At 41.1% G+C, this 26,752-nt stretch overlaps 1 protein-coding gene across 9 annotated transcripts in view; it reads left to right on the forward strand.

Annotated features, from left to right (window-relative positions):
• Nucleotides 1-26,752, forward strand: part of upf2 (UPF2 regulator of nonsense mediated mRNA decay) — a 104,944-nt gene that overhangs the window by 73,218 nt on the left and 4,974 nt on the right. For 4 of the 9 annotated variants that reach the window (XM_052033431.1, XM_052033429.1, XM_052033430.1 and 1 more), the window contains exons 21-24: nucleotides 3,776-3,946; nucleotides 14,901-15,042; nucleotides 19,753-19,873; nucleotides 26,643-26,732. In XM_052033431.1, coding sequence (XP_051889391.1) covers nucleotides 3,776-3,946; nucleotides 14,901-15,042; nucleotides 19,753-19,873; nucleotides 26,643-26,688 — 480 coding nt within the window. In that variant the 3' untranslated portion in view covers nucleotides 26,689-26,732. Of the gene's footprint in view, nucleotides 1-3,775; nucleotides 3,947-14,900; nucleotides 15,043-19,752; nucleotides 26,406-26,642; nucleotides 26,733-26,752 lie in introns of those variants that run through there. The other 5 variants (XM_052033434.1, XM_052033433.1, XM_052033437.1 and 2 more) reach the window with 5 other exon arrangements.

A 26,752-nucleotide genomic window follows, 5' to 3' on the forward strand; every position in this document is an offset into this window, starting at 1 on the left:
TAAGGGGAATCTAAGGGGGAACGTTCACTCGGAGGGTGGTGCGAGTGTGGAACGAGCTGCCAGCGGAAGTGGTGGATGTGGGTTCAATTGTAATATTTAAGAAGAGTTTGGATAGGTACATGGATGGGAGGGGTTTGGAGGGATATGGTCAGGGTGCAGGTAAATGGGACTAGGCAGAAAATCAGGTCGGTGTGGATTAGATGGGCCAAGGGCCTGTTTCTGTGTTGTAGTACTCTGACTCGAAGGAACTTGTGCAATTGTGTAGCACTCTTGATGGAGTAAAATGTATGAAAGCCTTCATAAGATTGTTAACAAATAATATTTGACACAGATTCCCAGAAGGAAATATTGGTGCAGAGGACCAAGGAGTTGACAGATAGGCAGATTTTAAGGAAATTCAAGAGAAAAGAGGTTTGTGGAGGACCTGGAACTTTGGCAGCTGAAGAGCGGTTAAAACTGGGGAGGTACAAGCAGCTGGGACTGGAGGATTGCAGAGAGAGTTGGAGATAATTACAGAGATAGGGAGTGGCAAAGCCATGGAAAAAGTTGAAATGATGAGAATTTTTTTTAAAAAAAGGATACAAGAGACTGGAGATACTGGAATCTGGAGCAACAAACAAGTTGCTGGAGGAACAGGACCTTGTGCAGGGTCATGACCCAAAGCTTTGGTTATCTCTTTGCCTTCGCATGCTGCTTGACCCTCTGAGAATTTAAAAATAGAATTCCTGGTCAGTCGGGAGCCAGTGCAGATCAGCAAGGGTGGTCAACGAGAAGCACTTGATGTTATTTGGCAGCAGTGTTTTGAGTTAACTTAAGTTAATGGAAGGTGGAGAACTGAAGACTGACCAGTATTTGTAATCATCAAGGATAGAGGTAATAAAAATGTGGATGAGAGTTTCCACACAGCTTGTCTGAAGCAGGTAATGGTAGAGGCAGAAATTGGTGGTTTTGGTGATGGTGCAGATGACCTTGTCTCAGGGTCAGTTAGAGTGATCAAAACCTGGATAAGAATGATAATGCAGTTTCCAGAAAAGAGAATAGTGTATTCCATGTAATTATTAAACATGTATTGTAATATACTTCTTTGAATGTAAATTGTAGGCTGCTGTGATTGCTTAATTAAAAGTTTGATGCAACTCTGATCATTTTTAGCCACTGAGATCTGTGAATGGATGCAGGCAGTAAAAGTAACGCAGAGAGGGACTATCCCAATGGATGATGCTGAATGTCAAAAGGCTGAGCATTGAAGGAAAACCTGAATGGAAGGTATCCAAGTGGTAATTTTGGAGAAGCTGACAAGATAGCAGTGGGAGTAGAAAAGCTTAAAATGAAGTATTATGTAGCGAGATAAGCTAAGGAGACTCTGGGGAAAGATGTTATTAAACTGGAAAGAGTGCAGAAAAGATTTACAAGAATGTTGCCAGGACGCGCGGGACTGAGTTATAGGGAGCAGGTTGGACAGGCTAGGACTTTACTTCTTGGAATGTAGGAGACTGAGAGTTGATCTTATAAAATCATGGGCATAGATAGGGTTAATGCACTCAGTCTTTTTCCCAGGATTGGGGAATCAAGAATGAGAGGGCATTGGTTTAAGGTGTGAGGGGGAAGATTTAATCGGAACTTGAGGGCAACTTCTTTTACACAAAGGCTGGTATCCATGTGGAACGAGCTGCCAGAGGAAGTGGTTGAGGCAGGTACAATAACAATTTTTGAAAAAAGCCTTTGGACAGGTACATGGATTGGAAAGGTTTAGAAGGTTGTGGGCCAAAAGCTAGCAAATGGGACTAGCTTTGGGCCATCTTGGTTGGCGTGGACCAGTTGGGCCAATGGACCTGTTTCCGTGCTGTATGACTCTGTTGTACTTTTCTTCCTCAAAGAATAATCGAGATATGGAATACAATTACAGGGAACATTGAATGCTGAAGTAACATTCAATAAAGTCTCTTGATTTAAAATTAGGTTAGCGAGGGGTTTGTTCTAATCCTCATTGCCTTCTGATGGAAGAGGCACATATATCAATGGTGAATAATGGCACTTAATAGGTACTGATAGGCAGGCATGGTAGCATAGTGGTTAGCATAATGCTTTACAGCGCCAGAGACCCGGGTTCAAATCCGGCCACTGTCTGTAAGGAGTTTGTACGTTCTCCCTGTGTCTGTGTGGGTTTCCTCCGGGTGCTCTGGTTTCCTCCCACATTCCAAAGACGTACAGGTTAGGAAGTTATGGGCATGCTACGTTGGCGCCGGAAGCGTGGTGACACTTGCGGGCTGCCCCCCCCCCCCAAAATCACTACGCAAAAGATGTGTTTCACTGTGTGTTTCGATGTACATGTGACTAATAAAGATCTTATCTTATCTACTAATAACATGCAATGGTTGTTAGAGCAATAATGCCCAGGGCCTAGGCTAAATATCTGGAGATGAAAGTTCAAATCCCAACACTGCAGTTAAAAAAAGAATTCCAGATTATTTAACTAAAAATACTAATCTCAGTACTGGGGACAACAAAACCACCAGGTGTTTATACAGATCCATCTTGTTCACTTGTGCCCCAAAAGAAGGAAATTTTGTGTCCTTGCCCAGTCTGGCATTTCAAATTGTACTGCAGCATAAGGCAGTCATCTTGGGAGGGAGAGGATTTCAATGTAGGATTAATTGCTGTTCCAAAAAAAAGATAAAATATATTCATTACAATTTTTAAAATTCAATTTTAGACAAATCTGTAGTCAAACTTCATTCTGAGGAACATGGTAGCATAGCGACTGTGGGTCATCACCTCCATCTCAAAATCAATTAGGCATCAGCAGTAAATGCTGGCTTTGCCGGCCACATTCACATCCAGTGAAATGAATCAAAATAAAGTTACCAGACCAGCATCAAGAGGCCTGGACGTGTTGATCCAACAAGTTCAGATCTGACTGTGGAAGCTGGGGAATTTAAAGTAATTAGATCTGGAGTTAAAAAGCTTGTATCAATAAAGGTAACTATGAAATGATCAGATTATTACAAAAACCCATCAAGGTTACTCATGTTCTTCAGGGAAGTAATCCTGCCATCTTTAATCTAACTGGTCTATATGTGATTCCAGACCCACCAATATGGTTCACTCTTAACAGCAAGCACCCTGTTCCAAGCCAGTTAGAAATAAACATCCTTAATCTGGGAACAAATATTCAAGGTTCTGTATTTGTTTGCCGACTGGATTAACATTGAAACTTTAGCACTGGTGCAAAATAATGTCCTTTCTCTCCAATACCTGCAGATTATAACGTAAATCTGGAATTGGTTCTGTCCCTGACTCTTGCCACCAAGGAATTTTGTAGTTTTATTCTTGAGCCAAGTTGTCCCTTGTGGAATGGGTTCGTAGAAGGTTATGTGTATGTTCCTGCTGCAGAAACGTACGGTGAATGATCGATAAACATGGCAATTTTTATGTATCCTTTCTATTGAATTATTTTACCTCTTCTAAAACGTTAGCAATATTTCCTTGCCTCTTCTTAGCTATTTCCTTAGTTGTTAAGGTTTGCTTCTGTGTTAGAGCTCTCATTTGAATCTCATCTTTATCATTGAGTGGAATATCTAGGCTCTCCTGATTAGAATGAGGAGACTCTCCCTACAAAGAGGCACAGAATAGATACAGAAATGGCAATTTAAGTAATACAGAGTATGCTGATATAACAGCCTGCTGCTAACTGGTGCCTTGGCAAAAAAAAAGTTTAAAATTAAACATGAAATTTAAGAACGACTTGCACTAAAATTATTCCATTTCTGTACAGCAGCGAACTGGTGAGTCAGTCAAAGTCCACCAGTTAGATGTGGCTATTCCACTCCAGCTAAAAAGCCAGTTGAAGAAAGGACCTCCGCCCCAAGGAGGAGGAGAAGGGGACTCTGAAAATTCGGAAACGATGCAGTTTGTAATGCTTACCAGGAGGGGAAACAAACAACAGGTACTGTCCACGTCAATAATGCTCAAGCAGCAGTGTGGTTGAGCGTGATGTTACCTTGCACACAGAACTGAACCAGACTTGCTGTTTAGCTGTCCTATGTAATCCCAAGCAATGCAATTAACCTCATTTTAGTTTCTATCATCTAAGTTGTTCACTTCCACCCCTATAATATCGATTACATCAGACTGTCCCTTTCTCCTTATTTATCTTTGTTTTTACTGCTGTGGTGTTTGCACTGCCAGTGGTTGCTTTTATTGTGCACATCTTCAGTTAATCTGGGGAAAATTAAACAGACCTGGTGTGGTCAATTCATCATATAAGAATCTCCTATAAGTGGATATGTAAACTGGTTTATTATTGTCACATGTACTGAGGTATGTGGAAAAACTTTGTTTTGCATGCCATCCATACAGATCATTACATCACGTCGGTGCATTGAGGTAGTACAAGGGAAAACAATAACAGAATGCAAAATAGTGTTACAGTTACAGAGAAAGTGCAGGCAGACAATAAAGTGCAAGGCCATGATGAGGTAGATTGTCGTAAGGGGACCGTTCAATAGTCTTATAACAGTGGGATAGAAGCTGTCCTTGAGCCTGGTGGTACAGAGGACAAAATTGCATGGAAATAAATCCCCCCATTAATAGTTCAGTAGCAAATGTAAAATTGCAGGTGAAGAAAGAGTTTTGACCAATTGCAGCTGATGCATCAAGGAGGAACATAAATGACTCCTTTTTGTAGAATCTGGTTTATGCTAAAGAGGATCCAGGGTTTTTGCTTGTTTGTCAAAGAGTCCATTTCGAGTGTTCTCAATATCACTTCATCCGTCTTTTACCAGTTCAAACCTGTAATCTACTACTGTACTATCACAGTTTAAACTAATGTTTCAGATATGCCTTTTCAGTATCATTCACAGTGCTTTATCCCTAAATGAATCACCTCTCAAGTGTCTCTCTTGATACCTCCACGATGCGCTTTAGGATATTTTTCTCCTTTAACAGTGCTAAGTCTCCCATCCAGGTTAGAGAATCCAAGATACTCCATAAGACCATTAAACAAAAATAGGAGCAGAATTAGGCCATTCAGCCTATCAAGTCTGCTCCGCCATTCGATCACGGCTGATTTATTTTTCCCTCTCACCCCCATTCTCCTGCCTTCTCCCTGTAACCTTTGACGCCCTTACTAATCAAGAACCTATCAACCTCCGCTTTAAATACACCCAATGACTAGGCCTCCACAGCCGTCTGTGGCAACAAATTCCACAGATTCACCACCCTCTGGCTAAAGAAATTCCTCCACATCTCAGTTCTAAAGGGATGTCCTTTCATTCTGAGGCTGTGCCCTCTGGTCCTAAACTCTCCCACTACTGGAAACATCCTCTCCACGTCCACTCTGTCCAGGCCTTTCAATATTCAGTAGGTTTCAATGAGCTCCCCCCTCATCCTTCTAAACTCTGTTGAGTACAGGCCCGGAGCCACCAAAAGCTCCTCATATGTTAACCTTTTCATTCCCTGGAATATGCTTGTAAACCTCCTCTGGACCCTCTCCAGGGCCAGCACATCCTTCCTTAGATATGAGGCCCAAAACTGCTCACAATACTCCAAATGAGATCTGACCAATGCATTATAAAGCCTCAGCATTACACCCTTGCTTTTATATTCTAGTCCTCTTTAAATGAATGCTAACATTGCATTTGCCTTCCTTACTACTGACTCAACCTCGGGAATCCTGCACTACAGCTCCCAAGTCCCTTTGCACCTCCAATTTCTGAATTCACTCCCCACTTAGAAAATAGTCTACGCCTTTATTCCTTCTACCAAAGTGCATGACCATACACTTCCCTACTCTGCTCTTTGCTTATAAGTGAGACCCATAAGAGTGCAGATCGCCTTGGAATCTCTTATGCACTGCTACCAAGGATGCCTCTCTTGTGCCTGAGTGACCGGAATATTTATTATAATCTGTCTTGAGCACTGTACAGTTTGACACTGACCTTCAATCAGTTATAATCTAATGCTTTGACTGGATAAACAATCTTTATTTCCATTGTTTCACTTACTACGGTGCTACGATGGTTAGACATTTTATTTCATTATTTTAGCATTTTATTGAGCTTCTAGTATTCGTGAATCTTTTTCACAAAGTAATCATTCAAAACATCATTTTTGAAAGTTTTTTTAAAAGAAAACAATTGTGGTGGAGTCCCAGTTCCCTTCACCTTGTTTATCTGAAAGAACTGTTTAAATGTTAATATTTTTGACTGGCTTCATCAAACACTGATTAGCTACACGTAGACAGGAATGTAGTGTTTACCACAGGTTAAAAGTTTACCCATTTGCAAAATGCAGAAGATATCCCCTTTCGCAGTAGCAACCCTGATTTACGATGACTACTTTCCATGATTAGCTGCAACATTATTTGCAGTCCTGGCAAATATCTTGTAAACTGCAGCAATCGTGCACATTGCCATTAGGAACTGAGAATGGTTTTTAAAAAAAACAAAATTGATGGAATCCTGGAAGATACTTCAGAGCTGTTGTGCGTCCATTCTTAACAGTTTGATGGGGTGTCGGAGACTGGTGTTGTGTTTTGAAGCCTATTAAGATTGAACTTTAACAAAAATACTTCAGTTGGGTTTGTGGGATATGAGCAATGAAGCTGCACTTTGTTCTGAAGGACTTTTCGGTGTTTTCTAAAAGGGTGGGTTCTGCTGGCACCTATGAGTAAATTCCTTTTTAAATACAGATTCTTCTGGTTTGACAGATTCCAAAGTTTTGAGGCCGCACATTACTATAAAGTATGTTTTAATAAGAACAGAAAAACAACGGTTCTTTTGTCAGCAATAGAGAAGGCTCTTCAGAAGGTACTTCTGCTTGTAGTCTATTACAGAAAAATATAGGCTGGAGAATGACTGGTTCTCTGGTTTCACGATGGAGACAAATATCACTCGACATACTAGAGTATGCAGACTGTTTGCCTTGCATATTTCTAGGGCTATCATCACTGTGTCAAACAACAGTAATATCTTGAGACCTTAACTTTGGTTGAGCTAAGTCTTTATTCCTTGGAACGTAGGAGAATGGGGGGGGCGGGGTGGTGACCTTATAGAAATGTTTAAAATTGAGAGACATAGATAAGGTGGATGGTAACAGTCTTTTCCCCAGGATAGGGGAGTCCAAAACTTGGGGGCATAGGGTTAGGGTGAGAGGGGAAAGATTTAAATGTGACCTGAGGGGCAACATTTCTGCGCAGCAGGTGGTGAGTATATGAAATGAGCTGCCAGAGGAAGTGGGTGAGGCAGGTACAACAGTATCATTTAAGAAGTAATTGGATAGGTACATGGAGGGGCGGGGCTTGGAGTGTTATGGGCCGAACACAGGAAATTGGGACTAGCTGGGTGTGCACTGTGGTCGGCATAGACTGGTTGGGCTGAAGGGCCTGTATCCGTGCTGTATTGCTCAATGACTGTGACACAAATATTCGAGGTACATTATCAAACAAAGTCTACACCAAGCCATTTAAGGGGATATTAGGGCAGATAACTAAAAGCTCAGTTGAAGAGAGAAAGTTTAAAATAAACAAGATGGAAAACTTCAGGGTGTAGGACCGATTCTTACCTATGTTATTGGTACCAATATGTACCACAGCTTCTGGCTGTTCTCCCTCCCCCTTCAGAATATTTTGGACCCGGTCTGAGATGTCCCTGACCCTGGCACCCAGGAGGCAATGTACCATCCGAGAGTCTCTTTCACGTCCACAGAATCTCTTGTCTGTCTACCTTGCTATTGAATCCCTTATCACTACCACTCTCCTCTTATTTTCCCCCACCCCAACCCCCCCTTCCCTTCTGCGCTGCACAACCAGGCTCAGTGCGAGACACCTGGTCACTGTGGCTTTTCCCTGGTCGGTCATTCCTCCCCCCGACCCCCCAAACAGTATCCAAAGCAGTAGACCTGTTAATCAGGGGAATGGCCACAGGATTACTCTGCACTACCTGCCTACTCTCCTTCCATCTCCTGACAGTCACCCAGCTACCTGCCTCCTGCAGACTGCCTCCCTGTAGCTCTTATCTATGAACTCCTCTTTCTCCTGTCCGAGCTGAAGGTCATCCAGCTGCCGCTAACACAGTCTGTAAGGAGCTGTAGCTGGATGCACCTCGTGCAGATGTAGCTACCAGGGAGACTGGAGGTCTCCAAGAACTCCCACGTCCCACAGGATGAACACACCACTGGCCCTGGAGCGATTCTAACTACTCTAGCCTGGCAGGGTCCTGACCCGAAATATTGACCGCCTTTTCTCCACGGATGCTGCCTGGCCTGCTGAGTTCCTCCAGCGTCGTCGTGTTTTTCATCTAGATTCCAGCATCTGCAGTCCTTTGTTTCTCTAAATTTACCAGAGGCTTACCTTAGCCTCCGCCTCCTCTCACTGAAGCCTCCAACAGTGGCCACTTCAAAATGGCTGCTCTGCTTAACTCTACCTTTTTTATTGGCTGCTGTTAATCAGCCAATCAACTATTAACAATTTGCAAGTATGCCTCTTTGAGACTCCTTCAAGGTGTAACTCACAAGCACAGAGACTCACCATAATCTCTAACTACCTGATCACGACGCCCACACTTGAGTCGAAGTCATTAAATATACATTAAAAAGCAGGAGGCAGACTATCCCAGAGGGTTATAGGGCCATTGACGATCTGAGGCAAGGAGAGATAAAGGCGTGGAGAACTTTGAATACATGGTTGAGCATTTGAAAATTCAGGCGATGCTTAATCAGAAGCAAACACAGGAATGTGGGATGGTATAATTTTAGACAGTGTTCAAACATTTCAGTTTCTCAAGGAGTTGAATGATGGAAAGTGATCAAGATACAATTAGAATAGCTAGTATACGTCTACAGATTCTTAAAGGCAGCAGGCCAGGAGGACACAATGGATGATAAAGGCAAGTAGGATACTTCCCTCAATACTTGAGGTATTGATGAAGCAGCAGCAGGGTCAGGTAATGTTATGGAGTTGGAAATGGGCAGTTTTATTAATAGTATGTATATGAAATCCAACGCATGGGATTAAGTACAACACCAAGGATGGAAAGGGTCTGGTTCACTTTTAGAAAGTTGCCAGGGGCAGGATTGCCATGAACGAGTTTGAGGTGGTGACCAAAAATGGTGTTGTCGGTCTTGTAGAGACGCAAGAGACTGCAGATGCTGGAATCTGGAGCAACAAACAATCCGCTGGAGGAGCTCAGCGGGTCAGGCTGCATCTGTGGAGGGAAATGGACAGTCAGTGTTTCAGGTCGAGACCCTTCATCTGAACTGGAACAAAGAGGGGAGATATCCAGTATAAAAAGGTGGAGGGTAGAGGTGGTCCTAGCTCTTGCTCCACCCCTGCCCCTCACCTCTTTATGTTGGCTATCTCCTCTCTATCTTGCAGTTCAAAAGGGTCTTAAGCCGAAATATTGACTGTCCATTTCCCTCCACAGATTCTGCCTGACCTGCTGAGCTCCTCAGCAGATTGTTTGTGGTTTTGGTCTTGTGTTGAGTTGGAGGAAATCTCAGTACTGAAGAGCAGAGGAGCCAAAAAGACAGTTGAGAAGTAAACTTGGGACATACCAGCATACGTGTGGAAACTGATGCTGCATTTTCAATGATATTGCCAAGAGGTAGCATGAACATGAGAGGTTGGGACCCAGGGTGGATCAGAGAGGGCAACAAGTACTGTGTTGGACATCAGTAATTTACTGGATACAACCACATCAGTAATACTCAAACCAATTATATAAAAAATTCCTACTTTTTAAATACTCTGACTGTAGACCCACCTTCCAGACACACCCTTCTTGCATTGCGTCACCTTGCCACATATCTCCTCAACTTCAAAGGCTTCATTAAATTTTAACACATCAACTACAATTTCATTTCTTTTTAATCTACCTTACACCTTCTATTTGACTCTGCTAACCGACAGTGGAGCAACTTGATAAGCATTTTTCACACATTAAAGGAGTTTTGTAAATGCACCTTGCCTCAAATGATAAGGGTGCAAGCAATTATTAAATTTTTACGAAGTCATGAAGGCCTTTATGGGACTGAGATAATGTTTGCCAGTAAGTAGGAAGCTGAATTTAGTGGCAACTATATAGCCAGCGAGAGACGAGTGAGAAGGTTAAATTATGCAATCATCTTTATTTGCATAATTTATTCTTCTCACTGCATTGCTGTTTTAACTGTGAAGTAGCATTTTTTCATTTCCTCTGTTCTTTAAATGCAGCACTGTTTTCTGAACACTTTGACTTTTGGAGAATCAGATTAGATTAATCTGCAAAATTTGTAGCTAAATGCACTCCTCTGCTGAAATGTCTGTGACTTTGCCAAACTGATTTGTTTCATAACCAAAAGTGAGCTGACGAGATGGCATCACTCACTACACACGCTCATTGCAGCTCGTCTTTGGAAAATGCAAAAATGTTCAACCTGTGACACATCACAGGTTTATGATAATTTCTAAAAGTACTCCCATACTTTAACCTTGTGAATCTTGGTCCTTTTCTGCATCTAAGCATGTTAGTCTGCCTGTATTTCCATTTTTGTAATCTTCGCAAAGTTTATTAATCAGACTGAGGCCTGCAGACCAGAGTCACTGCACAGGATATTTATAATGCACTGTGTTGCTGCTGTAAAAAGCTAATTGTCATGGCACTTATACCCTGTGTGTGCACGCCTCTGACAATAAATGAGGATAATTGTTTTTTGACTAGGACATGGTGACCAATCACTTGCTATCTTGAATCTTTGGTAATCTCATCATGCACCTTACAGTTAACCATGAACTTCAAACTGGAGAAAAAATGTTATTGTTGTTACCCGTACTACCTCAATGCACTCTGTACTAACTCAATGTAACTGCACTGTGTACTGAATTGACCTGTATGATCGGTATGCAAGACAAGTTTTTCACTGTACCTCGGTACAAGTGACAATAATAAACCAATACCAATAAAAATGCTGAAAGGCAACACTGCTTAAGCTGTGTTTACCTTGTTGGAATAACTCACTGTGATTCCTTTCTGCAAAGTACAACCTTTTGAAGGGCTAATTTGCATTTACGCAGCAACTTACTGTGTTTCAAACAGCAATGTGTTACCATTTGAAGCAGCTTCAGTTATAATCAGCAAATGTGGCAATCAATTTGAACATGGTAAAGTTTCAATATGAATGACTGACCAAATGGTCCATTTTTGGTGTTAGTTAAAGGACAAATGCTGTCTATGGAGGAAAAACTCCCTGCCTATCTTTAAATATTGCCACGGATCACCTGCACTACCAGCAGGCTTGAGAATCTTGGTTTAGGATCTCATCTAAAAGAAAGCAGCTACGAATCAATTTTTCCTTGGTAGCCTGCTGATGTGTTAACCTGAATGCTCAGAATTAAAGGGAATCTTGAACAGTTAAGCTTTTGATAATGGCTTTGTGTAATACACACAGTAATAGGACCTGTCTCCCATATGTCCATGCTGATCCTGATGCATCTCTCTAAATCCTATGCAAAAAAAACAAAATCCTGGAGGAACTCAGTGGGTCGAGCAGCATCTGTGGAGGCAAGGGGAGGGTCAGCATTTGGGTCAAGACCCTGCATCAGGACTGAGTGTTGAGGGAAATGGCTGATGTAAAGGGGAGAGGTGAGATGGGGGCTGATAGGTGGAACCAGGTGTGGTGGGTGAGGATGGGTAGGAGGGGGGTGGGGGAAGTTTTGAGACGGAGACCAGTGAGTGATGGGTGGAAATAGATGAGGAGAAAGTAATTGGGCAGATGGGGGAGAGGAAAGGCTGGATGCTGATGTGGAAGGTGATTTCACCATCTGTAGTCCCTTGTGTCTCTATATTAATCCTATATTCCAGCAGTTGACCCATAGCCTTCTATGCATGAGGATTCAAATGTTGTGAAAGTCTCTGGCTCTACTACACTCTTAGGCACTGCATTTCAGGTTCTAGCCACCCTTTGAACAATACAGCACAATACAGGCCCTTCGGCTCACTATGTTGTTTTTCAGTCAGAAAAACATTCTTCCTCAGATCCCCTGTAAACCTCTTACATGTGCAGTTAATTTTAGACACCTGTGCTATGGGGAAAAAGTTATTTACCATCTACCCAATCTCTCCTTCCTTATAATTATGTATACCCCTGTTGGGTTCTCCCACTGCTCCATGGGAAACACAAGCAGCCTCTCCTCATAATTGAAATGCCCCACCCCAGGCAACATCCTGTGAATCTCCTCTGCACCCTCTTCAGTGCCGTCATGCCCTTCCTATAGTGTGGTGACCAGAACTGCACGTGGTACTCTAGGTGTAACCTAACCAATATTTTATATAGTTGTACCATATCCTTCCTGCACTTACACTGTATGTCCCAGCTAATGAAGGCAAGTCTCCCCTATACTGCCTTAATTACCTGGGCTGCCACCTACAGTGATTCTCGGACTTGTACACCAAGGTCCCTCACTGCTTTCTGGAGCCCTTCCATTCATTCTCTTTATTAGTCCTCCCAAAATGCATGGCCTCACACTTATCAGGGTTAAATTCTATCTGCTGTTGCTCTGCCCGTCTCCCCCAGTTCATCAGTGTAGTCCCACAGCCCATGATTGCTGTCTTCACTCTTAACGCCAACAATTTTTGTGTTATCTAATAAACTTGCCAATATAAAAGCTCTAATGAATGATGCAGATCAGGAAGCTTTCAACTGAGATGGGTGAAGTTAGGAAGAAAAGAATAGTTAACTATGGCAGCACTTAATGAGCTGTGTGAAAATTGGAATGGATTCCAGCATTATAGATGATGGCTGTGTGTGTCTTAGATTAGACCAAGTTGGCCCTTTGCTTAGATAGTCTGCCAATGTTCAGTTAAAGGATCAGAAATAACATTATCACAGGGCATGCAAGCCTATGGGGTTGTATCCCTGTAAAATAATTATTTCTGGAAAGAAAGGGGAGAAACCTATGGTGGTCAAAAAAAACTGTTAATTTACTGTCTCTAATAAAATCTATGAAATTAAGGAGCATGATCATAAAACATCTACTCTGTGTAGATCGGACATGTCAAACGTTAATAACTAAACTGTTAATCCTTAATCTCACTAGTCATGCACTAAGCAGTTATCTGAGGAATGTGAATGAAATTAACCTTGGTAAAAGGGGGTGGAGAAAGGGACAGGTTGCTTTTGCTTTATCACAAATCTGAAATTCTGATCTTTTCTTACTTTCTTTGAAAATTAGTCAGTCCATATATCTAAAAGCTTTGCAAATGTGTATGTTGAATTTCAGCAGTTCTGAAAGACTGTTAGGTTGTGTGTCTACTGGTTTTTCTGGAGCCAGTTCTCTAGAAAGGCAAGGTGACTTGCCATTCAGAACTAGAGAGCTTTATTTAAAATAAGCATCTATGCTCATCTATATATGTTAATAGCTCACTTGTGATACTTTAGCTCTGAGTTATTTTGGATATTTGCATTGTTGACCGGCTAGTCAGCTGCTTTTTTTTAAATCACTGAAATTTTAAACTGAAAAGGTATTCTATCTGTGGTGTCTACTATAAAAGGAGGAAAGGTTTTGGATGCATTTCTTAAAGGAAAATGTATTGTCCTTTGAAGATTTCTTTCTAACTGGTATAGCTATCATTTTTTTAAAATTGCAAAGACCTGCTGCAGAGGGAGCCTTTGAACTGTTCTATAGGATAGATTAGGTTGTGACTTTAGACTGGCTTGAAAAATGTTTTATCTTATAAAATCGCATTACCGTCAGGGAAAACAAAAATCCCAAGTGAGATTGGTTTTCTCTAGATGTCTGTTCTGGAGCAGCTCTCAATCTAGTTCATAACACATCAATCCATTTGTAAGATTGTCCTGTGGACAGCATCATAAGCAGCCGGTATGGAGAGAGGTTGATGCTCACCTCCATGAACAACTGCTGAACCTTCAGTGCTTACAGAATGCTTTTCCTGCACTATTTACAATCAGTGACTTGAAAAATATCCTTATCACAGCCCTGATCTATCTCCTACGACTATACCACACTCTTCCACTGCTAATATACACTTCTTTGTGTAATACAAGTACAACAGCGTGCTTTAATGTAAGCAAAGGTCAGATTATAGTACTGGAAATTCATTAATTTTTAAGCTTTCTTTGTTGGAGATATCCTGTTTGTTTGTTATGAAAGAAAATCATTGTGACATACACTAAACTAAAAATTCACTCTTAACGGTCAGATCATTCCCTTATTTAAGCCGGTTATATACAGATTAAGAGTGTAAAGCATGCATTTTAGTCAAGCCACTGCATTAGATCTGACCATACATTTACGTCTCCTTTTGTGATTAATGTTTGAATTTTCCTGTCAGCTGAACCCAAGTAGTTGACAGAGGGGGATAAAAATTGGCTTGCTTCAAATTTATTATGTCACATCCTCTTGGCTTTTTGAAAATCATTTTCTATTAAATAGAATTGTGAAGGCAAAATAAAGGTTAGAAATGTATACATCACAAAGCAGTTTTAAGTGAATTCCTGTGCATCCTAATCAAATTAGTTAAACAATGCACTGAGCTGGTTCCAAATTTTCATTTGTAGCTTCCCATAACTTTCAGTAACTCAATGTCAATAAAACACTGCTCCACTTTACTGGGCAATGTTTTGACATCTTCGAAGTTGACAAATTATCAAATGTGGGTAGTTTTATTGCTTTGATCTCAGGCCTTAAAGAAAATGGATGTATTTGAACTTGCTCTGAAATCTCTGGTAGAGAACGAAGAGAATTAAAATTGGTCCATACTGGGCTTCAGTGCAAGTCGTGTTCTTCGGGTGAAACGGTGGTTTGAGGGGCACCAGGACTGCAGAAAAAAACAAGTTGACGCTTTGCTGTCTCATTAACAGTCGGCACCAAATCTATTTTCATGATTTGCATTTTTTTCACGCAGTTTAAGATACTGAATGTGCCAATGAATTCGCAACTTGCTGCCAATCACTGGAATCAGCAGCAGGCAGAGCAAGAAGAAAGAATGCGCATGAAGAAGTTGACACTTGACATTAACGAGCGTCAGGAACAGGAAGACTACCAGGGTAAGCAATAGGAAAAACGGTCATGCAGTTGTTGTAATTGGCAACATTTTTCTCTGAAATTAAAAAGCCCTTTGTCCATTTGTTGGAAGGTTTGGTTGCATTCATTAAGCACACGGTGTGCAATCTGCTCTCCTGTCATTGGGACCCATATTAATAGAATAAGCCTCATCTGTACTGGAGGTTTACTTCACCCATTGAAACACTAGCTCAGCTTCACATGCTTGCAAGCGCTGTGTGCATTCTTGGTTTCTGTATTTGAGGATAGACCTGCCTTTAAGTCAAAGTCACCAGATTGGTGTTAAAATGCTGAGAAGGCACGACAAGTCAGACAGCAACTGTGAAGATGGAACCAGGAGATGCAAGGGATTGCAGTTGCTGGAATCTGAGTAACATAAAAGGTGCTGGAGGAGCTCAGCGGGTCAGGCAACACCTATGGAGGGAAATGGACGGTTGACATTTTGGGTCAAGACCCCTGTGTTGCCCACTTCTCTCTTTCTTATGCTTACTCTTCTGAACCAGCTAACATATTAACAGTAAACACAATCACAGTATAGATAGGTACTCAATGGTCAGCGTGGATGTGCTGGGCTAAAGGGCCTGTCTTTACTGTATGACTTCATGCACTCATTTCTACATGTTTACCCATTTATACTTCCCATTAACTCTTGCAAAATCATCAGAAGGGTGAATGGCCGGCAATGAAAAACATGGATTTAGTTCACTTAGGCTAATGACAGCTTCTGATTCTAGTGATTTCAGCAAACTAAAGTGAAGTGGCTATAGAAGTGACCTTTGGTTTGTAACAAGTAAATAATGCCGACCCTTCGAACATCACTACCCGTTGCTGAATCTTGGCCTTCGTACATGTAGCTAGTGACTACGTTGAGAAGCAAAAAAAAAGTTGTGGTTGACACTGGAAATCTGAAATGAAAATAACACCTGCTGGAAGTACTCAGTGGATCAGAAGCCATCTGTGTGGAGAGGAAGAGTTGATGTTTTGGGTCAATGAGCTCTCATCAGTAGACTAGACTCGCAGTTATGTGATCTAACTCTAATTAGAATCGTAGAGTCATACACCACTAAAACAGGCCTTTCAGCCCACCAATCTTGAACTCCCCCTTACACTCATGCCACACTTCCATCAACTCCCCCTAGATCCCACCACTCATCTACACACTTGGGGCAATTTACAGTGGCTAGTTAACCACCTAACAATGGGATGTGGGAGGAAACTGGAGCACCCGGAGGATATTCCTGTAGCCACAGGAAGAACCTGCAAACTCCATGCAGACAGCACCAGAGGTCAGAATTGAACCTGGATCGCTGGAGCTGTGGGTCAGCAGCTCTATTAGCTGTGCCACCGTGCTGCCTCAGATTCTGAGGTACAGGGGAAGTGGTACAGCTGAAAGACAGCTATGCTCTACTCGGAGGACAGGGATTGTATTTCAACGTTAATAACCTTTAATGGCCTAAATCTAAACCTTGATTCTGTCAGAACTGCAGCTGGAGGATATTGGTGCAGGTGAGGGGTGCAGGTTAGTTGTTGATTCTGGCATGTCTTATCTGATGGCAGAACAGTCCTGAAATGCAGATTTGCCTGTCTGTGCTGTGGCTTCCTGCAGTCAGCCAACTTCAGGGAACAGGACTTGAATTCAGACACCAGTTTGAAGCGGAGCCAAATTGGGATGTGCAGATATACTTCTGTAATTGATGTAACTGAGGGAGAGGAAGGAAATTGAAACAGTTTTAAATTAAAATGTTTTCCTTAGACCTTTGTTTCCCTTAGACCTTTGTTTCCCCTTTGAGTATATTGCAGCAAGTAAGTTGATGCACTAATGTTATAACGTTCCTGCAGAGAGAGATCTGTTTAAGCAACAAGTATACTTTTGGTTCTCCAGGCACTTCAAGTTGAGCAGCTTTGAGCAGCAATAGAAGTTCCCCTTTTGTATTTTTGGTTTGCTTGCCATGTAGAAAGTATTTTAATGGGACATAATTTTTTAAGGTGATTGGAGGAAGGTATAAGGGGGATGTCAGGGGTAAGTTTTTTTTTACACAGAGAGGTGGGTGCGTGGAACGCACTGCCTGCAGAGGTTGTGCGGGCAGATACATTAGGGACATTTAAGAGACTCTGAGATGGACACATGAATGTTAGAGAAATGGAGGGCTATGTGGGAGGGAAGGGTTAGATAAATCTTAGAGCAGGATAAAATGTCGGCACACCATTGTGGGCTGAAGGGCCTGTACTGTGCTGTAGTGTTCTATGTATAATCAGTTTCATCTTTAATAGCTTCAGTTTGTTAGTATGAAAGGGCATTAGCATGTTCTTAGAGCAGAGATTGACCATAAAGCCCCTTGAATCTGCTCCACCGTCTGATAAGATCACAGCAGATCTGATTTTGGCCTCAACACTTTCCTCTCCAATCCCCATAACCCTTAAATCTACAGCCCCAAAATCATCTCAAAAATTTCCTTGTACTGAACAGTATTAAATGCAAATTTGGCAATTATTCCAATAACTTGAAAATAGTTTCAATAGTTTGATGTAACAATATCTCTGGAAAAAAAATTTGTAAAATTATAAGTAATTTATAACCGATTACAACAACAACCTTGTGGTTGACATCAGCAAGACCAAGGAACTGATAGTGGACTTGAGGAAGGGGAAGTCAAGCGAACATGTACCAATCCTCATTGAAGGGTCTGCAGTGGAAAGGGTGAGCAGCTTCAAGTTCCTGGGCGTCAGCATCTCGGAGGATCTATCCTGGGCCCAGCATGTAGATGCAACCATGAAGAAGGCAGCCAGTGTCTCTACTTTTTTCGAAGTTTGAGGAGATTCGGCATGTCATCAAAGTTTCTAACGAACCTACAGATGTGCAGTGGAAAGCATTCTGACTGGTTGCATCATGGCCTGGAATGGGAATGCCAATGCACAGAAACACAAGAGGCTACAGAGAGTGGTGGGACTCAGCCGGTTCCATCCCGGGTACAGCTCTCCCCACCATCGAGGGCATCTACAAGAGGTGATGTCTCAGGAAGGTGACATCTATCATCAGGGACCCCCACCATCCGGCCATGCCCTCTTCTCGATGTTGCCATCAGGCAGGAGGTACAGGAGCCTGAAAACCCACTCCTGAAGGTTCAACAACAGCTTCTTCTCCACTGCCACCAGATTCTCGAACCCACCTGGAAAACCCTAATTCTACCTCTGACTGTATTTCCCTCAACTTGCACTAATGTTGTTGTTTATTTTTTATTTTGTCATGTAAGTTGTGTATAATTTGTTAATTTAACTTTATCATGTTGGTAATGTACTATGCTGCCAGGGCAAAAAGCATTTATACCCTGGGTATGTATGCCCGTGACAATGAACTTGTCAAATAGGTGCTAATAGGTGAAAATAGGTGGTACAGGGTGCAGCTAGTGGAGGCTGTCTTATGCCTCCAACCTGGGTTCAATCTCTGGTGCTATCTAAGATAAGATGAGATAAAATGTCTTTATTAGTCACATGTACATTGAAGCACACAGTGAAATGCATCTTTTGCGTAGTGTTCTGGGGGCAGCCCGCAAGTGTCACCGCACTTCCGGCGCCAACATAGTGTGCCCACAACTTCCTAACCTGTACATCTTTGGGAAGCAGGAGGAAACCAGAGCACCCGGAGGAAACCAGAGCACCCGGAGGAAACCCACGCAGACACGGGGAGAACATACAAACTCCTTACAGACAGCGGCCAGAATTGAACCCGGGTCGCTGGCGCTGTAAAGCATTATGCTAACCGCTACACTACTGTGCTGTGAGAAGTTTGCACGTTGGCCCTGGGTTTCCTCCGGGTACTCAAGTTTCCTTCTGCTTCCCAAAGACTTGCGGTTTGGTAGGTTAATTGGCCACAGTAACATTGCCCTGGTACAGGTGGGTGGTAAAATTGATGGGAATGTGGGAAGATTGGGTTACAGAGAGAATCAGTGGTGGGATAGGATTGCTTTGTGAGCCAGCATAGACTCGATGGGCCAAGTGGGTGCTTCCCACATTGTAAGGAAATATAAAAGTACAGGTGTTGAAGGCATGAAGTTCCACGTTCCGGTTGTCCTTGTCACTTTCAGCATTAGCTGAGTGGGTGAAAAGCATTAGAGTAAAGCTGCTTGGTGTGAGGAGCTTCACATACAATGGTGTTTGCACAAAAGTAGTCATTAGGACATGATACCAGAAGCTAATGCCTCTGCCATGCCAAGGGAGCTAAATCGAGTTTGACACCTGCCTTAAAGTAAGCACACCCGGTGATAATTGGTTTATTATTAGTGAAAAGCTTTTGGTTGCGTGCGATCCACACAGGTGATTCCATACACATACACGTTGAGGTAGTACAAAAGGGATTTTAAATGCAGAATATAATGTTACAGTTGGAGAGAGTGCAGTGCAGGTAGACAATAAGGTGCAAGGGCCACGATCATCTTTATCGTACAAGAGATCCGTTCAGGAGTCTGATAACAGCGGGGTAGAAAATGTCCTCGAGACAGGTGGTGCGTGTTCTTAAGAGATCTGAAGAGGGAATTAAAAAGCTAGCTGATTGAATGACATGTACAAAGCATGGTTCAAAATTAAATATGAAAACGAGGTGAAATGTGAGATTATGGGAACGTTGTTTGAAGTTTAAAAGGAAGTTAAAAATATTAATTTGCAGTTTGTCAACTAGTTATTTTAAATTATCGTTGCAGAGATGTTGCAGTCCCTGGCACAGCGACCTGCTCCAGCAAACACCAATCGCGAGCGGCGACCTCGATACCAGCACCCTAAAGGAGCACCGAATGCTGATCTTATCTTCAAGACAGGGGGGAGGTAAGGGTTTTGCAACCCTCCGAGAATTCTACAACTCTGGCATCTGTGCATCTCCTTCCCCCTTCACTCCATGGCTGCCATGCCTTCAGATATCCAGGCATTGCAATCTGGAATTTCCTCCTCAATCCTAACTCCCTCTCCCCCTTTAAGATCCTCCATAAAACATACCTCTTTGACCAGGCTTTTACTCTCCCATCCAAATTTCCTTTGGCAGCACATCTGTTTGTGTCTGATTTACGTATCTGTGTATGGCCTTGGGGCATTTTTAAATTGTTTAAGGCAAGTTTTTGTTAGATGTATTACCACCGACAGGTTATAGAGCAGGTTGTTTTGCATACTTTCAACCTTGCACAGCTCAATAAAGGATCTCTTTATTCTTGGGAGGATCTTTCTATTAAATTCAGGGACGTCGTCTAAAGGAGTGTTGAAACTGTCCAGTTTGATTGCCTTAACTAAAAGGCCAAGTAATCCCTGATAATCTGCAATTTAACTCAGGTCACTAATTACATGTGTGCATAAACTATCTAAATTAAACTCCAAATATCCTTCTCTTTGTGGGCAAACACTACTTTATCTTCAGTGCATTTGCACCAACAGCAGTGAATATGGAACTAGATTGGTCAAATTATAGTTGTAAATCCATCTGTTATAAATCAGCTTCACTTGTTGGAAGGATTTAAAGTCTCATTTCACCATAAAAGTAGTATATCTCCTGTAAATAAAAGACCCATTGAAGATAGCAATTTGAAAACTGCTTTTGAAATTACCTCCTTTCTTATTATAATTACATTTCTTTGCTATGTATTAAAATGCAAAGGGAATTGCAAATTTAAGGTGTGTAAAGTAGGAAATTCTTTTGTATGAATTGATCATAAATCAAGTGGCATGGCTAAATCCTTTTGGATTATTTACATTTACCCCTCAGACATTTCCTACTGCTCTTTCACTCTTTGAATAGTATCATGCTTCAATTGAGGGTTCTGTTTGCAAAGTCTGCTCCAGGAGCAGTCCCCTTGATTTTCTTTGGAGTGTCGTCATGGAGTTGGGGTGTCACCTTGTGTTCAGTTTACTTTTGTGGCCTGATGTGGAGCCTTAGGCTAACTGGGACGGAGTGACGTGACTGGGAGCTGGGAACTTGATTCCCCTGATCCAGAGGGAGCTGTAGGACATGCTAATCATTGAGATTGCTTTAGAAACAATGCTGGAAAGCAGGCCAGACAGAAACAGAATTATCCTCCTTACTGAAATTACTGTTGTTGGATCTTTGGGAAGGCAGCATTATGAAAGAAAGCAATAAAACAACCCTTACAAGTCACAGCATTGGATCCGAGGTTAAAGAATGTGATTAACAAAAGTGTGAACTGTGCCAGGCACTTCACAAAGTGTAGTGTCTGTTTTCAGAGCCTAATGTAATGTGGTCAGGAGGCTATCAGACATATAGCTATGCATGCAGTTATTTCATACTATAGAAGTTAATTGCTTTGGCAAATACTAGCAAATGGACATTGGGAATAGTGCTCCAGCATGAGGGAAAATATTACTGGGACAAAGAAAAGAGTTATTTTGGTAAGACTGTGTTTTGGTTTAGTGAAGTATTGAGCTATGTAGTTTAAAATAAAAGAAGAATGCAGATGCTGGAAATCTGAAATCAATACAGGAGATGCTGGAATAACACAGCAGGTCAGGCAGCATCTGTGGGAAGGAGAAACAGTTGAAGTCTCAGGTCACAGACCCTTTGTCAATGTGGCATAGTTTGGGGTGTGTTTGTGCTAGTAGTCACAACAGGATGATAAATATTAGAAGGTGGCTGGACCATTCTTTCTTGCAATCAGCCTAATAATAACAACCACGGAGAAAGTTATTTACCAAATCTTTTGGCCTGAGTGCGTGACGTATCAGAGAAATGTTGGAGGCTTTCAAATCATTGGACTGTTGGAGTAATGACTGACCACCACCTGGCATGAGCATTCCAGATGAAGGGTCTCGACCCGAAATGTCCACTGTCCATTTCTCTCCATAGATGCTGCCTGACCCGCTGAGTTCCTCCAGTGTTTACTGTGTGGATTGAGCATATCTGTTTAAGGATCTGCCACACAACAGAATATGTAGCAGGGTGCTTTAGAAGCTGATCAATTAATAAAAAGTTGCAGGTACATTTTATCGGGGGATAAAAGTCAATTCACGACAAAGATTTCTATTAATGTGATTAGTGGGGAATACAGACTATAGCATTCAGATAAATGCAAGCACTTGAACATCTATAATCCTGGGTATGGTTAAATCAATTCAAACGTCAATCAAAAATTAAAAATGGTTTTGTATTCTTAACAGCTATTTCAAGTTTCATTGTATTGAGTCCCAGCTGGATTTTCACACTTCTGTTAGAATATTAGCTTCAGCCAATGGAGTGATAATCTGGACATTATGGGAGAGGTATTATACAAAAGTATTGAACAATAAAAAATGTTACATCTTTTTTTTAAAAAACAGTAAGAAAAAGGATAAGACTATATATTGGTTGCTCTTAGCTTAATTAGAAAAAGAGCTTCTAGGGTATAGAACAAGAGGAAATTCATGAAAGACTTAAATGCCATGTGTAGCACATGTGTCCCCCCTGCCCTTTTGTTAATTACCACTGTCTTTGCAGAAATCCTGACCGGGGGTTTTCAGTAAATGGCAAAAAACTACAGAATTCTTTATACTGTGTCGAAATTCATTGTTTACAGTTAAACTTCACTGCCATAAACAACAAACTGCAGTGTTGCCTTTGATCTAACACTTTTTTACACTCTCCCTTCCCTTCCTGGTTTGAGCAAGCAATATTTCAGTTCTCTTGTCTGGTACTTGAGTCAGCTATTTGATGCAAATATCCAAAGTCATAATTTAGAATTGCATTCCAGATTAAACACAAGTACAGTGGTACTTCAGGTGTGTAAAATAATTCAATTAGAATCACACTTTCAAATTGCAGTACATTTTAAGTGGAAAAAATAAACTTTAAAACTTCCCAGCAAACACTTCCTGTTCTTGAAACAAGCTAAACCAATGTCATGTGTAAAGGCTACACCAGCATGCCTCTTTCTAAAACTGTGAGGACAAAATTCAGATATGAAGCCTCCATTTTCTTGCAATATTGCAACGTTCCAGTTCTATGGATAATTCGAATCATAGGAGGTCTCTCCGCCTCTCATTGTGTAATTGTTCTTGCAGCTTGTACAGCCAGAGACTAGCTTCCCTCAAAGCACACTGAGATGCTATCCTTTTCAGCCAATCCCAGGAATTGTAGCCACAAGCTATCTCATTGCACTGCTGCCTACACAGCCACTCAGCCCCGTTAATATAGGTGCAGTCAGTCAGCAGGGATAGGAAGCACTGATTTGTGAAACTTGAGCTGCATTTGACTAATTCAGTCTTCTAGGAGAAGTATTTGGATAAGCAGCCTGCAGTGGATGTTGTACATGTACCTTAAGGTCTTTTCAAAGAGTTATGAAATTAAGTAGATATTAAGGGGATCGTAGCTAATGTAAAAATTAGTGGGAAGTAACAGTAAAGCAAATTAAAGTACTTAAGGTTGACAAAATGAGTGAATTTATTACCATAATTATCTACTCTGGACTGTAGGTAAACAGGAATAATGAGCTGAAATTTGGGGATTTGAAGTAGAATATATAGTAATTGGCAGATGCAGAAAAATGTTTTATATATTGGGAAAGAGAAATATTCTGCAAAGAGTAAAACGCAATATGGAGTGGAGAAGAAAGATTTAAGGATTTGTCTTGGAGGAACTCAGCAGGTCAGGCAGCATCTATGGAGGGAAATAGATGGTCACAGTCCAGATGAAGGGTCTCGACCCGAAACGTCAACTGCCCATTTCCCTCCACAGGTGCTGCCTGACCTGCTGAGTTCCTCCAGCACTTTGTGTGTTGCTCCAGATTCCAGCATCTGTAGTGTCTTGTGTCTTCTAGGGATTTATCTACATGGATCTACAGGTTAGAAGACTAATATTGATACATTTTCAGACACTATGGGATCTAAGGACATGGGAATCTAACGGGAAAGTGGATTTGCTACGCAGGGTTAACCACAACCTTATTGAATGATTGTGAAGTTTTGCGAGGTTAACTAACGCACTTCCATTTACTTTCTTGTAGTTTTATGTCCATGGGGAATAGCCCAGGGTGTGCATGTGTGAGTTGTAAATAGCTGACCTTTTATCCTGAGATTAATCTCCCCAGTTCTAATTTCCCCATCTGGAAGCAACACCATCTCATTTACCCTGTGAGCACCTCTCAGAATTTTCTGTGTCTTAATGAGAGAGTTTTCAATCCAGTGATCATAAACGAGCTGTGTATTGCAAAATCTAAACAAGCGTAAGTGGTGGGAGAAAATTTCAATAATTCGGCATCCTTGAGACTTTGGTGGTGCCCGACTAACAGATTTTTCCAGACTATTGGCTGTTACTCGTATTACTATCCAAACACTTTTATAACATATTAGATGCCAACGTAAGTTTTCCAGTGAACTTGGTGAGTTTAAAGGAAGCGGGGAAATGTACAAGCTCTCTGGTCACGCGTTCTGGACCCCAACCCCATCTCTGGCCACTGAGCTGGTCCACACTCCGGGACCCCAGCTCTGGCTACACTAACCGCTTGCACTCTGAGCCCCCTGGGTTACCTTCTGGACTGATGAGTGAACCAGATTCCAAACCATCAAATCTAGACTGGGATTTCCAAACTATCAGATGTTGGATTATAAGAATTATTTTTTTTACTGAATCTTCTTGTCAGGTATGTTCAGAGGGGTTGCTACCATAACTAAAGCTAAATTTACCTTGAGTGTAGAAATGATGTGATCATGGGTTCATATTCTAAACCATTAACCTGTGCTTTCTCTTGGCATTTGTTGGTGGATGTGCTGTGTACTTCCTGTGTTTTTATATTTTCTTTGTGAGATTGGTGGTGTTCTGAATTGAAAGTGGGTATCTTAATGGCAAAACTTTCCAAGCTGTTTCAGGAATGGGTGGTAATTGTTATATAACGTAGTCAAATGCTCCCAACTCAGACCTTTGCAACTAGATCGATACCAATTTACTTTGCTGTATTTTTAATTTGTAGGATTTAATGCTATTTAAAAAGAAAAGTGCCCTTTCAACCTTGAATTAAACTTGGTGCATGTGAATTGTTTTAGATACATTAATTTTTTTTTCCCAAAATGTGAACTAGCCAGTTTTTACAATTAACCAATCAGTCATGAATTGAAAGGTATTTTTTCATTCTAAATACTTGCCTAGAGATTTGGGATTTAATTTATAGAATATTTATGTTAGAAATGTTCTCAAGTCCAATCCCATCTTGTTCAGTGCAGCTTGTGTTAGAAAATACTTTGCCATAATGTTTTAACAAAGAAAACTGTCTTCAACCTTTTGCATTGGTTGGTGAATTATAATTGTCCTGGAGTAGATTAATTTGTTTTCATGCAATGAGGGAGTGCTAGCAAAGGAAGAGGTTGTTTTCTTGCATCAGGTTCTAACTGCAGTGTGAAGTTAAGCCTTGCCATGAAGTTCAACTTCAAATCTGATCCAATGAATAGATTATCACCCAAATGTTTTGATTCTAGAAAGACTGGAAGCTACAAAAATCACTGTGTATCCAGTATAAAACTTTCATAGCACCCTCTCTTAAATGCATGGATTTAGATTATAATAAAAAAGCAAGCGACATTCTTTCTCACCTCTCATGCCTATCGTCCATGAAAAAGTCTTCATTTAATCCTGTTTTATTTCAGATTGATTTTTGAGCTCTACTTGATATGTAAATCTATTCTTGGTCAGTGTCTGAAAGCAGTTTCTCAGTACCTGTTGAAAATAATGTAAATCTTTGTAACTTAGGAAATGCTAAAGAGTTAAGTAAGCGAATACAAGCATGCAGACAATGTCTGTGTTTATTTAACTACTTCTGCACAATTTTTCTGTCTAATTCACTGGTTAGTATAATAGAAGGAAACTGCTGTAATAAAGTGGTGCAGAATCTGTTTTATCATGTTTCTGTTTAAAACCTAATTAGATAAAAGGTTGGCTTGTATTGGCTGCTGAAATGGACTTCTTGTAGTTTCTCTTAAAATTATGCATGTATTTAATTGCTGCTCAGATCCTAATACTTTAGGAAATGTGTAGCATCAGGGCTGAGTTTAATGTGTTTAAAATTCAAAAGAAAAGCTTGCAAAATGTCCAATTTTTGAAACACACATGATGGATTCCACAGCCATCATTTTTTCATAAATTGAATACAATGAACCCACTTTCTCAAGTTGCATCTAATCTGTGTGATAAAACGGGAATCTAGCTGGTATATTGTACTAAATTTTGCGAAGAATATAGTTATTGCTTGCATTATGGTTGCTGTAAATGGTGCCAAAATGGCAAGAAATACCATGTCTATGCTTTAGAATGAGAACCGTTCAAGTGACAACCTTTAACAATCCAGTGAAAAGCATGGGGATAGATTCAATAGTTATGAATAAAATCTTGATTAGATTTGTGCTGCTTGTTGGAATTTTTCCCTTCTCACAAAGGTTATCTTTTAATGACTATATCTGCACACTTTAACCATGATCATTTTGTGAATTGTTCTAATTTTAAAAGTCAGCTGAGGTTTGTTTCTTCAATAAATCAGTTTTTTTTTTACACAGCTTTGTACTAAATTTAGTTTAGTTATTTTAACAAATTTAATGCACCCTCTTTTGATGCTGTATGTTGCCCATAATTGCACAGCAGATCCTATCGGTGTGCACGACACGATGAACAAGCTAAAGAATAACAAGATACATGTCAATTCTGTCAACCATCATGATGAACTATAATGTAGGTGCTACCAGCTAGCT

This window comes from Pristis pectinata, chromosome 19 (genome assembly GCF_009764475.1).
Source record: "Pristis pectinata isolate sPriPec2 chromosome 19, sPriPec2.1.pri, whole genome shotgun sequence".
NCBI lineage: Eukaryota > Metazoa > Chordata > Chondrichthyes > Rhinopristiformes > Pristidae > Pristis > Pristis pectinata.